The sequence below is a fragment of the Typha latifolia genome, chromosome 15 (genome assembly GCF_019914945.1).
Source record: "Typha latifolia isolate L0001 chromosome 15, TyphaL0001v2, whole genome shotgun sequence".
Lineage (NCBI taxonomy): Eukaryota > Viridiplantae > Streptophyta > Magnoliopsida > Poales > Typhaceae > Typha > Typha latifolia.
In genome coordinates, this window is record NC_133100.1 from 6,746,506 (window position 1) to 6,764,415 (window position 17,910).

General features: G+C 35.9%; 3 protein-coding genes across 6 annotated transcripts; 1 reads left to right on the plus strand and 2 right to left on the minus strand.

Annotated features, from left to right (window-relative positions):
* Positions 1-3,608: 3,608 nt before the first annotated feature.
* LOC140801550 (uncharacterized) lies at positions 3,609-6,871 on the minus strand. The gene is made up of 4 exons (XM_073156704.1): positions 6,664-6,871; positions 6,343-6,500; positions 5,584-5,650; positions 3,609-3,809 (listed from the first exon to the last, which is right to left on the minus strand). Exons 1-4 carry the CDS (start codon positions 6,796-6,798, stop codon positions 3,711-3,713), a joined length of 459 nt encoding a protein of 152 aa, XP_073012805.1. The 5' UTR covers positions 6,799-6,871; the 3' UTR covers positions 3,609-3,710.
* Positions 6,872-7,976: 1,105 nt separating this feature from the next.
* LOC140801549 (pentatricopeptide repeat-containing protein At2g29760, chloroplastic-like) lies at positions 7,977-17,402 on the plus strand. Of its 4 annotated transcripts, none has more exons than XR_012111481.1 (5): positions 7,977-10,065; positions 10,431-10,519; positions 14,400-14,457; positions 16,805-16,875; positions 16,967-17,402. XR_012111481.1 is itself a non-coding variant. In XM_073156702.1 (2 exons), exon 1 carries the CDS (start codon positions 8,032-8,034, stop codon positions 10,048-10,050), a length of 2,019 nt encoding a protein of 672 aa, XP_073012803.1. In that variant the 5' UTR covers positions 7,977-8,031; the 3' UTR covers positions 10,051-10,065; positions 10,431-10,537. The 4 variants fall into 4 exon arrangements, 1 of the variants encoding a protein (XP_073012803.1); XR_012111483.1 differs by lacking the exon at positions 7,977-10,065 and adding an exon at positions 10,105-10,353; XR_012111482.1 differs by lacking the exons at positions 14,400-14,457; positions 16,805-16,875; positions 16,967-17,402 and adding an exon at positions 10,922-11,056.
* LOC140801640 (uncharacterized) lies at positions 12,110-13,618 on the minus strand. The gene is made up of 2 exons (XM_073156850.1): positions 13,177-13,618; positions 12,110-12,782 (listed from the first exon to the last, which is right to left on the minus strand). Exons 1-2 carry the CDS (start codon positions 13,462-13,464, stop codon positions 12,441-12,443), a joined length of 630 nt encoding a protein of 209 aa, XP_073012951.1. The 5' UTR covers positions 13,465-13,618; the 3' UTR covers positions 12,110-12,440.
* Positions 17,403-17,910: the final 508 nt, after the last annotated feature.

The following is a 17,910-nucleotide window of genomic DNA, read 5'->3' on the forward strand; positions in this document are numbered from 1 at the left end:
CAGATGGGAATCCCTTGGAGAGGGGGCTATGTAAATTCAAATGATGGTATAGATGGGCCTGATTATGACCTCCAATTAATAATAGTTAATTACTTGGATTCAAAGGTAATGCCACTTAAGTTATCTTTTAACTATTTCTATTTCCTTTTCACTGAGGAATGCCATCTCAAAGTTCATATCTATGGTCCATTTGATTTGCCCAGTGTTACATAATTAGTAGTCAATATAGCACGAGAATGCTCACAATTTTAAAGCACATTTATCATGGTAGTCAAGTGGGATCTTCTAGAGGTACAAATTGTTTATTGAACACTACTAGTCTAGGTTAGAGTAGCCTGCAAGTTGAATCATAAAGAGTGAATCCAGTCTCATCCATCAGATTAAATGTCACAAGGTTTGCTTCAACCTTCATCCTCTACTATATACTATATATTCAACTTATTCCTTTCCCATGTGGACACTCTTTATGCAAGTCAAAGACCTTGCTTCACTTAGAGAACACCTCTAATTTCTTTAACTCTTGTAGCAATGACCATCATGCATGTCTCATTTTCAGATGTAGTTTTAACAATGACTTCTTCATATCTTTGCCAAAACTCACAAAGGATGCCCATCTCTTCAAAGATATTAAATAGGTAGTCATCCAACAGAGGGAGCTTTTGACTGTCAGAAATGGAATGGCAGTATTAATTAGGGTTTACAAGTGAATATGCCAAAGAAGAGAGTCATCATGCATGGTCCCAGACCTATACTCACATAACACTGCCTTTTGGCTTTACACCTTGCATTTTTAATATTTAGAAATCTAGCCCTTTGTTTTATTAAATATGTGCAACAAAGACCCTGTGTTAGGTTAACTGTTAACACTAACACCATTTGTATATATGAGAATATTTTTCATCCACTGCAAACTATTTTTTTTTTATATAAAATATCTATTTCTTCTTCTTTCACCTTTCTTTTAGAGCACAATGAGTTTTAGAATCCAATAGTGTGTTTCTCCTTTTTTTTTGTTTAATTTGGGTAAGGCTTTTTTAGATAATATAATTTGGTAAGAGTATTTTGGGTTGGATAGAATATTTTGAGTTGGGTAGGTATCAAGTAAGGATATTTTAGTAATCGTCTTAGTATAATTAAACAAATTTAAAAGTTTAGTTAAATTTAATTAACAGAAGTAACAACGGTATATTTTCCGCGCATATTTAGCACAACACTGAAAAAGAAAAAGGTAATACAAATTTTCTTAAAATTAATTGAAAGAGAGAGTAGAACTAAGTAATCATGAGAGAGGCAGGTGGTCATGTATATATATATATATATATATGTATGTATGCAATGGTTTAGACTTATTGACATGTCACATAGATTCACTATGGTCAGAAGTAGTGAGTCAAGACATTCACATTAGATAAAAGATCTTAGCCCAGGGTATGAGATGATTCAAAATAGCATCCTTTGCCTGTCACAGGACAAGGGAAGGAGAAGGGAAAGAGCTAGCATTTGAGGTTAAAAAAAAGAAAGGACACCTGAGCTAAACTATATATATATATACATATCTTACACAGGAGAGTGTCATGCATGCATTTCTTTTGTCATCACAGATGGGTTTGTCCTTTATTGCCAAAATCTTGAGTACTTTTTAATTTTTTAATTTATTTATTGACGTGGTCGTTTGGTTTGCCAATGAAAATTACAGCCAGAGGATTAAAAAACGCTCGTATTGTATCAGTTTAATTGCTTAATTATGACGTTATTAAATTCCTTTTCCTCTCTTAAAAAATATAATAGCCATATAAATCCCATTTTGTCGGTGTACATAGCTTAAATTAGAGATAGTTTAGAAAAGGGTCTGAAAATAAAATTAAGTATTAACGCAGGGTGTGAAATGAAAACTTGCTGATAATTCAAACCCCGAGTAGGTTCGTCGAACCGCTTATCTGCCACGTGTACGGGAGAAAACGACGACAACTCCTCGGCCGCACTGAACTATGCCTGACACAACCGAGACAGAATGCGGGGCCCACCACCACGTCCTCCTCCTATCAGCAGGGCCCACATCTTAACCTTTTATTTTTATTTTAGTTAATCACAGAGATAATTACACCTATGCTCCCTAATCCAAACATATAATTTTCATTAGTGTTCAAATGTCACCTGATTAGTTTTAGATAAACTATTTTACTCTTATTTTAGAGAGAAAATAATTTAAGGGTGAGATGGTTATTTAGAGAGGTGAGAGATATTAGATGGTTATAGAAGTAATTAACTTTTAATTATTTATATATATAGGTTTTATATAGAGGAGGAGGACCGACTCCACCGCTTGGGCTCACCAATGGAGCTAACTGCATCACCACCACTCCTGACCACCAATTTGACGCGGACACGTGTCGTCATCCCTTTCACTTTACTTCTCTTTCTCTTCTATGGGTGACACGTGGCGTTCGGTTCGACTAACATGTCTGGATTAGTGGAGTTTTTTAACCAAACTAAATCCGTTTTATATTTCTTTTTGCGGAAATAGACTGACAACTTAAACTTACTTTAATATTTTTTTTGTCTTAACCACTGAAAAACTAAGTTAAAAAAATTTATATACATAAAACACTGAACTGATCAGTGTTTTAGAATCGCACAAAAAAATACTGATCGATTCAGTATCTTTATTAGGGCTACAATAAATTAAACTCCATTTGATAATAAGCTCGAAGGGTAAAAAGATTTGGAACAAAGCTAGTTAGTGACCAATAAAATGGATGCTAAAGAAACTTTTTTTTTTTTTTGTATTTAACACCGCTTCTTTTTGATTTATTACATTTTATGTCCTGTTCTTAGTTGTATGATTGGATCCAAAATGATACCCTTTTTTATGATCATCCTAACCTGACAGGCTTTTACTGACATGATAGACTCCTTTCAAAGAATAGCAATAAAGATCAGTAGATGACTATTGAAGTATTGATAGCTAGAAATTAGATTTTTGAGCTTATTGTTTAGACATTCAAAATATGAGGATGCCAAATGGAAAATTTTCAAATTCTGATAAGAATTTTCTTATAAGGATAAATTTGGCCTGTTAGACGACCTAAGAAGTAGGATATCAAATATATAAATATACCTACAAATATATGATAAAGGGGTTCATTGTGTACCAAATAGAGATGGCTAGTATCGGATAACGTTCTTTATTCCAACCCCAATTATAGCTTTCTTGCTGAGGAGGAGGAATCTTATCAGCCCGTAGTTCATTCTAAGATAAAGACATGCTATTTTTTCTCCACTGTTCAAGGCCCAGATAAGGGTACAAGGAATAAATCCATATTATAGTAGTTTCTGTGGACTTGTATTCCTATCCTGTGGATTGGATAAATCCAACTTCCCACGGCATTCAGAGCCGTGCAAGGACTGTTCAGGATAGCATATAGTAAAATATTGAAGAACTTCAACAGAAAAAGAGTGACATGAATGGTATCTTCCTAACAAATTATCTAACAATTATTGAGCAGTTTGATACAAACATTAGTAAGAGGGATGAAGGCTATGTTTTTCACTTTTCACGCATCCATGAAAATAATAATTTTTGCGCATCTTAAGGAAAAATTGCGGCATTTGTCGCAGCTAACAAGCTGCTGCATTCTCTTTATAATCTTGCAAGCATGTACATAGTTTGCAGGCTTAGTAAATAAAAATAGTTTGGATTTCCCTAACCTTTACAAGTCCTTGAAAAGAAGCTGGAATCTGGGTATCCTCTCAGGTGGAAGTGGACAATTCACAATTAGTTTCCCCTTCATTGCTCCTCTAAATATTGCCTGCAGACAGATCAGAGGAATTAGCTAAAGGACCTCCCAAACAATAATATTTCAGTAAAAGAAGAATGAGAATTTTGCAGAGAATCGCAGAATATTTCCCATATCTGCTATTGGTCATGCAAGCAGTTGAATTCACCTGATGAGAATGATACACAATTTACCAACCCTGCACTCTATGTAATGCACCTAACAGTAGAAAAAAGGGTACTGTAGTCTATGATGTTCCCACTGATGCAGGACTACAAAGGAAAATGGTACATAGACTGATTCAATGTTCAGAAGAGGTCTCCGATAAGCATTTTTTTTTTTAATAATTTGAAATCATGCCATTTGGGGTGCATGGGCAAACGTCAACAGTGAATTCTAGGTAAGGCATCTCAGATACTTCATAAAGTAATGAAAAAAATCTTACTGCATAAGAATGGGAAATTAAGGTAATACTGTAGCTGCTCCAACTAGAAAGAGATATATTTTATTATAGGATGTTTTTTTACAAATATTTATTTACTATAGATGTAACCGACGATAATGCAACTGTCTATCAAAGTTAAACTCCTAATATTATCAGTATACAGTCTATTGTGGCATCTCCTTGATGTAAAGGATATCAAAGGTATACAATGCTACCACATTGTTAGTTCCAATGATGGTCGTGCCGATTGGCCTGATGCGTGCCGGACTAGCATGAGTGAGTGCCAACCCATGCCGTACTGACACAGGTGCGCTGGCACATCCCATGTCGAGCCATGCCGACAGACACTGATGTGTGCTGCACCAGCACGAGTAAGTGCCAACCCGTGTCATACTAGCAAGGTCTGTGGCGACTGGCACAGGTCACGTGAGGTTCGAAACGAGTTTTATTGATCCAAAACGGATTCATTAGAGTGGTGAATCTAAAATATTATATCGACTCTTTTTTATCATGTGACAAGCCTTATATGTTATGTGGAGCTCTTTTTTTTTATAACTTTTTTCTAATTCAATTATATTATGGAGTATTTAATCTTATGGAGTGTTCAATAATATTAATTTTAATAAATCTATTCAATCATATTATCTATTGAATAATATTTATATTTGATTATTGCTATAGTTTTAATAAAATATGTCCATTAAAAAAATAATTCAAAGATAAAAGACTCTAATATATGCTTTAATACATATATTCAAATCAAAAACTAAATATTGACGTGCTAAAGACCCAAAAATGTGTTTAATTACACTAAATTTTTTATTAGAAAGGTGTCAAAGGTGCGATGCGTGTTAGTGGCATGCAGAGGCTTGCCATGGAAGCCAGGTATGAATCGAAGAGCTTTCCACAAGAAGATCCAATTTTGCTTAAAGTGGAAATTCTAGCTAGATGTTCAACAAAATTTTTTTTGATGTGGGCATCACTAATATATCACACATGCACATGTATCAGCAGCACAGACAACTAATGATCCCTCCTCAGGAATTTAGTCTTAAGTCATTTATTATTATTATTATGTATTTATTTATTTATGGTGTTTAGAGTTGTACTTATTTATTCTAGTTATTTAGGGTTCTATTTCCTTATTGTCATTGTAAAGCCTATATATAGACCAACCTTTACCTAGTTAGAGTTAATGCATGAATGAAGAATTTTGAGATTTGCCTCTTTCACTCATCCAAGATTATAGCAACTAGCAAGCATACCTTCAAAGTTTTACCAACTAACACACATCCTACTAGGAACTGAGCAACAAATTTGTAAAAACAACATGAAAGAAAAGTCTATTGTAATTACTCTCACCTCTACTACATCGATAAAGTCTTGCTTGCTGTGAAAAGAACCTATCCATTTTGTGTGATCCGCAGTCCTAGATAATCAACTATAGCAGTTAGCAGAAGTCCTAGCTACTAAAATATGAGAGAAGAACATAGATGCTCACAAAAGCAGATCATTGGAAAACAAAAATAAGTTCAAATATAGTAGACTACCTCTTAGATGAAGGAATTATGATGAAACATATTGCAAGCTTACCAAAACTTGGACGACAATAAATAAATTTGCATAAGTGAAATTGATGATCAGATGGATCATGAAGATGTATCCTTTAACAGGTCAGCTCGTACTGATTCGGCCAAATTTGGGATAATCTGGGATCAATTTGCAAAGACTTGAATTCCCTATTTGTTTCCATGCTAATTTAAATGCCAAATAAGTAGATTTAAATAAGTAAATTGGTGATTATTTTAGTCATAAATGATAAATTTATGCTTGTCTCCATGTTATTGAGAGAAGCTCTGAGGCCGACCAGTTTGATTGGAGGTTACTTATTTAGAAATATAACAAACCAGAGCTCAATGGATCTCACGATGCTTGTCATTAGATTGATCGATTGGCTATTTGTCGTCATAGCAAATATAGCAAAACTAAATCAAATTAAAAATAACTAACATATGAATAAAAACCCAAGATGCAATCTTTTACATATAATAACAAGGAAAAGGAAAACAAATGAAATCAGATGTTTACACAATTAAATACTTTGGAATATAAATTACTTACCCCGAATCCATCTTCATGTGATGCGCATTGAAGAAGAAAACAGTTGATGGTATCAATGTAATATCAAAATACTTCACATAAACTTGAATCTCCTCAGCATCTACGTCGACTAACGCAACCGTTGCAAACTTCGAAATGTCTTGAGAAGTTCTGAAGAGCTGCAACGGCAACGAACCAACAATTATGACAAGAGCAGAAGGAAGAAAAAAGAAAAAGAAAAAGAAAACAGAAGTAATCTTGCAGAAAATTCGAAGAGAATTTGTTGAATTGGAGCGTAAGGAAACAAGACTTGTGGATAAAATTTGGGGGAGAGAAGCATACGACGTCGTCGAGTTGGAGGCAGACGGCGTCGGAGGCGCGCCCGAATCTGAGGACCAAGACCTTGTCGAGGGTGTCGCGGATGATGACGTCCACCTCGCGCTTCCGCGTCAGCGTCGGCAGAAGCGCCGAACCCATCTTTCCTCTCTTCTTTTGCGCCGCGGTGGCCCAAGGGCCAAAGGAGGTTTTTATTTGAAGCAAGGGAAATTTATAATTAAAATTGTTAAAATTTAGAAGGGAGTTTTAGAAATCACAACGCATATTTTACCTCAAACATTTTATAACTCAACTCCTTATATTTCTCTATAATTTTCATTTAACACTATAGCGTTATTTTAAGTAACTAACGTTGATTAAATTACTAAAATATTACCGACAATCCCTTTTATTTTCTATATTTCTCTATCATCTTTCTCACCTATCTTCTCCACTATGTGTCATTATCATTGTCGTCGTTGCGGCCACCACCACCTTTCCTCATCTCCTCCTACTCCTCTTTCTTCTTTTTTGGGAAGAAAAAAAAATAATGAAGAAGATAGGAGTAATTTAAGTACTTATAAATTATAATAAAATATTTTTTTATTACCATCTAAATTAACTCATGATGTTAAAATCCTTAAAGACAGAGTGTAGATTACAAAATAGATAAAATAAAATATAGAATGTGATCCTAAAAAATCTTAATTTAGAAACATTTATATTTTATGGCATATATTTTATCCTTTTTTTTTATCGTTAACACCACTAAAGTTATTGTATTTATACATAAAATCACTTTAACTATGCATTTTTTTTCACTAATTCAATCTCTATGTTTATCACTTTAGAGTTTTCATCCAATTAAAAGTGCTCGTCAAAATTACGAAAATGCACTATATATTTGTTAAACAAATCGGGAGAACAGTGATTTTGGCATGTTGATAATTTATTATAACGAGGTATTTTAGTAACAATTTCACATTAATAGTCATATACCTATAGAGTGAATTGGTACAAAATATTATAGAAGAGTAAATTAATTTTTACATAAGTATTGGAGTAAAACGTGTTTAATTTAAAAAATATATAATACGTTAAATATAAATACTTTTAAAATTTTAGTTCGAATGTTTTTAAATAATAAAAGCAGAAGACATTTAAAAAAAAAAAGAATAGTCGTATATGAATAAAATAGCTCTATATAAATTTAAGACGGATAAGATCAATCTAACCGGGCAAAACCCGGATAAGGAAGTCGAATAACTGATGATATCCACGTCCTTATTATCCGGATAAATCGAAAGGCAAAAGCAATTTATACTTGCCGCCATCTCCTCCTCGCTCTTTGTCGTCCGTCGTCTGAAGAAGTCGGCGCAGAATATGAAATGAAGAATGCCACCGCCACCGCCACCTCTCCTCCTCCCACCTCTTCCCACCTTCCCAAACGCCTCTCTTCTCAAACCCCACTTACTCTTCCACACCCTTCGCCTCCTCTGCTCCTCCTCTTTACCAAGACCCAGTTGGAATTCCAACCACAACCTCATCGTAACCCACCCAGTCCTCTCCCTCATGGAGTCCTGCGACTCCATGGCAACGCTCAAGCAAATCCAAGCCCACATGACCCGCACAGGGCTCATCGCGCACCGTTTCCCCGCGAGCCGAGTCCTCGCATTCTCTGCCCTCTCTGACTCTGGCGACATCACCCATGCGCGTCTCCTCTTCTCCCGAATTCCAGAACCCAATTCGTATATTTGGAATACTATGATCAGGGGATGCACAAAATCCAATCTTCCCCATTTGGGTCTTTCTTTTCTTCGCCAAATGGTCCGAGAGCGAGCCGAGATAGATTGCCGGACCTTCGTCTTTGCGCTGAAGGCTTGTGAACGGCTTGCTGGAAGTTTGGCTGGGGAAGAGGTCCATTGCTTGATCTGGAAGCTGGGTTTTGATGAGGAGTTGCTTGTGTGTAACGGGCTAATGCATTTTTATGTGAAAAATGGGATCTTGGCTTGTGCGAAAAAGGTATTCGGTGGAATGTGTGAGCGTGATGTGGTTTCTTGGACTACAATGATTGATGGGTATGGACAGAATGGTCTCGCGGATGAAGCATTGAGGATGTTTTATCGAATGCTGTCGGCGAATGTTAGGCCCAATGAGGTGACTTTGATCACGGTGCTTTCGGCTATCTCACAAGTCGGCATCTTAAGTTTGGGCAAGTTTGTCCACAAGTATATTGAAATGGGTGATGTAGATGTTAGCATTAATTTGCTGAATGCATTGGTTGATATGTTTGGCAAGTGTGGGTGTGTTGACTATGCTAGGGAAGTTTTTGATAGTATGGAAGTCAAGGATGTTTATTCTTGGACGAGTATGCTAAATGTGTATGGTAAATCAGGTAATTTGGAACTTGCTGTGCAGATTTTTGATAGAATGCCAAAGAGAAATGTGGTATCTTGGAGTAGTATGATTTCAGCATATTCCCAAGCAAATCAGCCTAAAGAAGCATTGAACTTGTTCCATGAGATGATTATGGCAAATGTGGAACCTATAGATGCTACTTTGGTGAGTGTGCTTTCAGCATGTGCTCAGTCTGGATGCTTGGATCTTGGTAGATGGATATATAACCATTACATATATAAGAAAAAGATAAAAGTTAGTTTGAATCTAGCAAATGCTTTTATAGACATGTTTGCCAAATGTGGAGATGTTGATGCTGCTGCCAGGTTATTTAGTGAGGTGTTAGAGAGAGACATAGTGACTTGGAATTCGATGATCATGGCATATGCAATCCATGGCTATTTTAAAGAAGCACTCAACCTTTTTGAGGAACTGAAAAGAATTAGAATTGTGCCAAATGATATCACATTTCTTGGTGTCTTATCTGCCTGTAGTCATGGTGGATTAGTTTTTGAAGGGAGAAGGCATTTTGAAGACATGAAAACTGTTTTTGGCGTAGAACCCAAAGCAAAGCATTATGCATGCATGATAGACCTGCTTGGAAAAGTTGGACTTGTGGAAGATGCTTATGAGTTGGTAAGGGGCATGCCAAAAGAGCCAGATGAAGCAGGATGGGGTGCTCTTCTTAATGCATGCAGGATGCATGGTAATGTAGAGTTGGGTAAGCTTGCTGGTGATAAGCTTTTACATCTGAACCCTGGGGACAGTGGAATCTATGTGCTCCTGTCAAGCATGTATGCAACTAAATGTGAATGGGATGATGTCAAGAAGGTGAGGAGGATGATGCGAGACAGAGGAGTAAAGAAGACTCCTGGCTGTAGCTTGATAGAGGTGGATGACAAGTTCCATGAGTTCTTCGTTGCAGATATTGCACATGTCCAATCGGAAGAAATATATGCAACTTTAAGCAATATATACTTGCAGCTAAGATGGGAAGGCTATGTTCCCAAGATTTAAGTAGGCATGCATGAGGTTAGTGATGATTTATTTGTGAATCATTCTGAAGTTAACATGCATATGATTTTGTTGGGACATGATTTTTAAATGAAGTCCCAGCAAAGGTATATATTGTATCTTTTTAATGAACCTTAAAGTATATATCGGCATAACTCAATATGGAAGACCAGAAGATACAGTATTCTTCTTAGAAGACCTCTTATTTTTGGATAAGATTACCTTGCACGATTAGGGTCAGAGGATTCATCCTGGTAACACATGAATATTGATAGTTGGGTAAAAGTTGCAGTTCCTAGGAAAAATGTGAGTTCTTTTATTACTTTGTTATCCTTGTTGATTCAGTTTACCTAAGATCTCCCTTATTGTTATTTTATGCACAGGTCCAATATATAGCATCCTAAATAGGGTATATGGGGAGTGCCTTCAAACCGATGTCTTCAATGATGTAATGTACTTTGTAATTCTCAAGGTGAGTCAGAGAAATAAATCCACTAAACTTATCGTTTTGAATTGAAATATCTTGTTTCAAAATTTTAATTAGTTTTGCATCTTTTGTTACTATTGTTAGCACTTAGAGGTAACCTTTCTGATAAAAGTTCTCTCAGAATAATCTGCACTTGATCTATACCTTTGCATCTCAGTTTTGAGTATTAAATTCATGTCTGAAGTGAGCAATATTAATCTCTGACATGTTCATTTTGTCTAAGAATATGTTCAAATGTGCTATGCATTTTCTTGATATCAAAAGAATATCTGGAGGTCCAAATCCTTCTGTTAATTCAGTGATCCTTATTGGTTGTCTCTTGCTTTATAGACTATAATTTGGATGCAATATCACTTAAGAGTTAAGACTTTTTTTTAATCTTAATAGGACGTTGGTCTTCAGAGATTCACATTACAGATTTGAGCCCCAAGTATCCGAAGGAAGAAGCATTATCTAAACTTATTTGTGAACTCAAAATTTTGTAGCTGAATGTTGGGAAACAATTCATTCATTTAATTGGAGCATTCTAAACTCTTCTTTCTAATCAGCATTTGAATCTTGTTGATCCACAAGCTAGAGAAATTAATACTAAATTCTGAATTCCATTTGATGAGCTGCCTTAGAACATTTAGCCACAAAATGTCCAAGGTTGTTTTGTATCTATATGCCATAAAAATTTCTTTTTTTTACTTGTATGCTCCTTCTAAAGTTGATATTTACATGCATACCCCTTAAAATGCATGGTTTTTGCATGTATACTCTTCAAAACACTTATCTTTTGTGTGAGTACCTCTTAGAGTTAATAACTATTAAAATTTGAAGATTTTAATTATACAAAGATAAGAATATTATTATTCTACTTTTAAGTATTTCTCTTATTTAAGGATAATTTTATCTTTCTTTTTTTTCTATTAAAATATTCAGACTTAACTAGAAAAATGCCACAAGAGTATCTATACAAATAAAATATGTTTTAAGAGGTATACATGCAAGTATCAACTTTAGAGAGGATATACAAGTAAATAAAAGTTTTTTTTTATGGTATATACACATAAAAAACCTAAAGTCCAATCAATTGCCTTAGGTTTCAAATATTAGACTTAGCATTGACCATTGCTTCTCCAGTTAGTCTATGTTAGCAAGGCCCACTAGGACCCATCGGAATCACCAAACTTACTGGTGATCACATCTAACAGCAAACAACACCAGTGGTCTAGTTGCATCATCCAGTTGAAGTCACTGTCCCACCATCAATATCTACATCTAACCCTTCCATTGGTGCAATGGTACGCCCATTGCACCCTCTGTTCAACTTCTGCCCATATTTTTCATAGTCCAGATTCCACACTGACGAGGTTAACTTATGATGCAACTAACCTGCCCTTGCATGGGAAAGTGCTCCATCATCTCAGATGGGCATCAGCTTAGGGAGGTGTTCCAAACTTAGTAGTTTAGATGCAAGTATGCAACCCCACCTGGTATCCTTCTTTTCTCTTAGCACTGATTGACACATAATATTGGCTCAAATAATAACTCACTTGAGTTAGTCTTAACCCAAATGCTGTGGAAACAGGGGGAAAGGAATGAAATGGAATGTTTAATTAGTGTTGGTGGCATTCATGCCACTTAACTAACCCAAGCTACCAGCCAAACACGTACAATTTGGATTGCAGACAATCGAAGCTTTTATGGTGAAGGAACCTCCACTTCCTCTTTAAATGAAAGACATGACTCTTCATTATCACTTCCCTGTCTCTCTCTCTCTCATTCATTTGAACCTTATGACAGCCATTAAGTCCTTTAACATTGAGACTTTATATCTACACATGTCGATCTAGGTCTATCATAGTATTGACAAACTTATGTTTACTTTGCACCTGATCATGTTGTCAGAATCAGATGCCAACTAGTTGAGAAGGCTTAGAGTTTCCAAAGACTTGGCAGAATCCATCCTTCGAGGAGGTGCTTGTGGTGCTGGTGGTAGTAAGGAGTGCACATATTTGCAGTTGGGGCATAAGGGAGAGGACTTGCACAGCATGACGAGGAGATGGCAGTTAACGCACACCACAGCTATCATGCTGCCACTTGAACTCAAATGCTTCTTTGGATCCTCTAGAGCTGTCATGCTTGTATTGCCTTCTGAATTTGGGAGAGTTGAGATGTTGAGCTCTAAGTTTAGGTCTAGCTCTTTGGGCCTGATCCAGCTCTTCTTCAAGGTTTTCCTGTTCAAGTAGTACATCTTCCCGGACTGCCACAAATTAGGACAATGTTAGAAGAGTTAACAGTTTGATGAAACCTAGTATGACAATATCACAGTAATATCTTTGAATAAATTAGTACCAAAAAATGTTCATAATATTTCTGAATATTAGTCTGCGACCACTTGAGTAAACCAAAATTAGCAACCATGCACGTGCACGCACATAGAGAGGGAAGAAAGAGAGGGAGTTGTTGATAAAGTTATGAGACTACGTTCTGAATTCTATGTAATTTTTTAGTAATCTATTAATACTAGTGGTGTATGTTAAACTTGACAGACATAGCAACATATATGCTTATTACTGGTGTATGTGTGTGTATATGCATGTGAATATGTGTTCATATGTCTGCATGAGAGAGATTAAGAGATAAGAGATGTTCACTTGTAGGTCTAGGCATTGCTCCCAATCCATAGGCAAGGGATCATTAAGCTGAAGCTCCACACTAGTTTGAGATATTGGCTGATCATCCCATGTGTGCTTCCTCTTCTTTCTAGAGTTGCCGTCTGACTCAGACGATGAGCTATTCGTGCTCTTTGCAAAGATGGATAGAGAGGGGCCAAGAGATAGCTCCGGTTGATCGATCATCCTCAAACTCTTCAGCGTTTCAAATTCCTCCTTGCCTTCTCCAAAACCGAACTCTCTTTTTGGTTGTCGGAATTCACTGATCATTGTAAGAAGAAGAATGGTACAAGGAAAAGAAGTGAAGAAAGATGGAGAAAGTGAGCTCTTAGCTTGAGTGTAGAACGAGTAGCTTCTTCTCCCTTTTGATTGAAGGGGTCATGCAGAAGAGGGCGTGGATACTTAAGAGGGTTCTTAAATGGCCTTCATCCAACCCCATTAAGAGGAGGGCAGGCCGAGCATTAAAGTTGACAAGTAGAGTGACCTTAAATGACTCAAATCGCTCCTCCACACCATTTAAGAAACCTCCCTACATGGCCGGACTATTCACGTAATAATGCATCCACGAACTACCAAATCTCTCTTTTGCTAATCCCATGCAAGGACACTTACCTTATTATGGCTCAATATTTCATTACCCTCATGTGCTCTGGGTTGAGTTTAGCTTAGGTAATTGATGATCTGCTCTTAGATTGCAACAATTGAATGTATTAACTTCAATAGCATGCTTTTTCCCCCCCTTCAGATGAGTGTAATTCATGCATGAGGTTCTTGAGATGTGATGTCCCTACTCTTGCAAAATATGATCATCTTCATTATTGAATCAATTTTCAGCAAGTGATCAGAGAATTTCTTGCAACAGTACTTGTTAAAAGTTTAAAACATCAGGCTGGTATTACCTGAAAGTTGTTCATTTACTTGCGTCTGTTCCCTATTTAATTTACTTGCAGACCAGATGTTGTTCTTTCTCACCAGCCATGGACTTGTGACTTAATAATATGAATTCATGATCTTAGACAAAAGCAATGCTACAGTTTGGACCAACATGAACAGTTTCCACTTGCCACTTAAAATGGCTACCACGCAAAAATGTATTACTTTTATCTGTTTATAACTGTGTTGGTTATGATACTGGACAACTTAGAGAATATAGAAGATCATTTTCTGATGTGTAATTGCCATCTGACGTTGGAGTTGGAATGTAGGAAACTTGGAGCTTTCATAGGATGGTGGCTGCTGTCTTCATTTGAATCTACGATATAGGTAATGGAATATTGTTGAGCTTCTTATGTCTTTAAGTCTCTCGCGCACCATGTGATCATCATTCTTGCATACCTAAAACATTAACTACCATGAAATCATGAACTGTTCCTTGCGGGTGGGCATTCATGGCCATCCCCTAACTCTAATTCCCATTAAAGCAGCAGAGAAGAATTATGTATCTGCGCGAGAGAAGAGGTCTTAAATACTAATAACAACAGCAGTCTCACCACCCCACCCCCGTGGAGTAAATTGGCCAAAGCATTAGGAGAGAATAAATAGGGTGTGTTGGGCCTTCTTACTTACCAGTGCCAACTACAATAATAAATGGAGGCGCGCCTCTTTGGTTGTTGGGGCATGAACCCAATTTAATGTCTGATGTTATATCTTCCATTACATATAAATATAGGGTTCTTTTCATATCACCACCCCCCCCATATATTGGTCTTACTGCAAAAATATCCTCTCTTCAACATATTTGCAAATTGGCCCCTTCTTTTCAAGATCTATTTGAGAAGAAATATTCTCACTAGACTACCACCATAGCCTAATGGTCGGGTTCTATTATCCCATGACAGAAGTTATGGTGTTCAATTCCTCTTGTGGGTTTTGGAGTTGATATTTGATAGATTTTTCACTAGATTAGTATATGCATATGATTCGGGCTTGTAATGACTATTTTCTTAGAGTCCTTGAAGTTATAAAATAAGAAGCGGTATTCTTTTTTTTTGTGTGCAAATATAGCTTGAAAAGAAGAGTTGATTTGCATATATGTCAAAAGGAGGTCTTTACTCTTCAACAAGAAGACAAGATGTAGGTTTTTATCTGGCAAAACCTTAATATATATAATTTCAGCCAACTCTGTTGATTTTTCCACCTTTAGGTTGTGACATTAACTTGATATATTAACTTGATCTAATAGTGATTGAAGCACAGTACAGTCAAGTTGGTTATACATAGACTTCCTGGTTATTTGATAACATGCTGCTTTCTTTCTAACTGCACGGCATTTATTCATAAAAGTGACGTGTATTCTTCGGCCGGTTTATATTAAATATGTCATTAATGGGAAAATATCCATCCATCCATCTACGATCATGCAGCATGATGGACACGAGTTCTGTTTTCAACTTAATTCTTAGGACCACTGCTCAGATTACAGAGTGAAGCTACATCCCAATGGTTGTTAGTAGTTCAGGTTCTTATTGCTTACTTTATGTTGGATAGATAGTTCTTAGTTTATACGGTTTTTAACAGTTCCATGTCAGTTTATCATCCAACAGATTTAACTTTTAGTCAAGCTGGTATCAAGCATCAACATGGTATTGATTTTAGATTCTCAGGAGATTTTGAGTTCAAACTTCATTTAACCACTGCTAATAAATCTCTATTTATACTACATAACTAGGTGAGATGCACAGGGCTGTGCTGTTATGTACATATGTTATTTGACACTGACCTTCAAAATATTTCCTAGAAAGAAAGATCAAAACCCCATCCTAAAATTCGAGTTTAGCAATAATAAAATTCTACGGCAAATTATGGCCAAAACTTGTCACTTGAATTTAATATCCAGTACTTTGTATGAGTTGAAGGTCACACGTAGTCTGTAAAGAGGCATGGGGTTTGGCATTCTTTTTAGTTATGGCAAGTTGGAGGTTTATCACTTTCAGCTTTGCTTATATAGATAGATGTTCGTTTCCCATGAAAAGATTGCAGCCAATCATGTTACTACTGCAATTTTCTTGAAAAAAGTAAAATAATTTAAAGTTTTGCTAAACAAGCTATTTTCTTTTACTTTACTATAATGTAAGTGGTTTTTTTACTTTCCCTGAGCATGTTATATGATCTTTTTTATGTTGTCTTCATATTCGCTGTTTGTTTCGTCCGTTCTTCGGCATCAAAGGAGATACAAAAGCTCTATGACTTTCTTAATGCTGCTTTGCCATTATCATTCATTTTTAGGACATAACTATTTCAGTTTTAGATAATAGAATGAGTTGCCATAAGCTATAGTGCTAGTTAATGGCTAAAGTGATCTGTCTTCTTAGTTGCAAACAAATAGCCACAAATCATACAATTTTAAGTGTGTAATTATATGCGAGATATAGGTACATTCATTTATCGTTTCTGATTCCTGTTGATGTTTACAGAAGTAAAATTTTCTTCCAAGGAATTGGGTGACAATTTCGTTTAGTCATTGGGTCATGGGTAGAAGGACAGGAAACTTTCCCTTCACTAACAATAAATTCCTTCTATTTAATCTGCTATGCTTTTATTTTTGTCACTTCTATTTGTTTCTATCCTCTTAAAGTGTAACCCTAACGGAGGGCGTAAGTTGGTGACACAGGTTGGATATACCCCTTGCATCTAAAGAGATAATCAGCTCAAGACATGGAAATAACATCTTCAATAATAAAGGTAAGGCTGCATACATCTTCTGTTTACACACCTAATGTAGGCAAGAGTCTTATATACTCGACAAATAATGTGTATATGTGTGTATATGCAGGACAAAGGCACCTTAATGTGCAAGTAGATAAGGAGATGTGTACATGAGAGGAAGTATGGACATCTCAGGTGTCTTTCATGCTTTCAAGGTATTAAGACTTGAAAAAGAGAGGCCACACAACATGATGTCATTCTAAGATCAAACTATTACTACATGAAGGTCAGAAGACATCAAAGACAAGCTTGTTATCCTCCACAAGAGAGAGACACAGGGCCTTGTTTTGCCAGTTCTGGAAATGGACTGATGTCATGTATCCAGTCCCAATGTATACCACCTTAGGAGGTGCTATTTATTAGGCAGCTATGGACCACTTGGTTGCCATGATCTAAAGGATGTACAAGATTTGAAGAGGGTGGTTCAAGCTTGTGGACATATTAAGAGCATGCTATCAATGTATGTATCTGCATTGTCAGTCAAATGTCTGATAGATCAAATTGTGAATGCTTTAATCGATTTATTGAGTTTTTACTGCTCAAATGTGGATGCGTTAATCGATTTTATGTCATTTTTGTTTGAAATAAACTCACATCTTGCTCCTTTTTTTTTTTTTTTGAGTATTTAAGTTGATTGATTACTTAGAATTCATGTTGGTAAGTAGGATCATCTGGTCTTTTATTCACCCAAAATTCAGTTAATGAACCGAGGAAAAAAATCTAAATGAAATTAAAAAAACTAATCTGTTTTTTGGTGTAAATGAACCGAGGGAAAGAAATTAAAAATGGATATGAACTCGGCACTATTCAATTTGTAGCTAATCTGTTTTCACCCATATCATGCTCTATTGAACAAAAAGAAAGCAGAAAGATATCAGTAATTTGCAATATTTTTGTTAAAAAAAAAAGCTCTTTCGATTAGTTAGTCTTATTTTGTAATCTTAATTTTATGAAAAATAAACTTAATTAGGTATAAAAAAAAAAGATAAAAATAGATTTACTTATTAAACT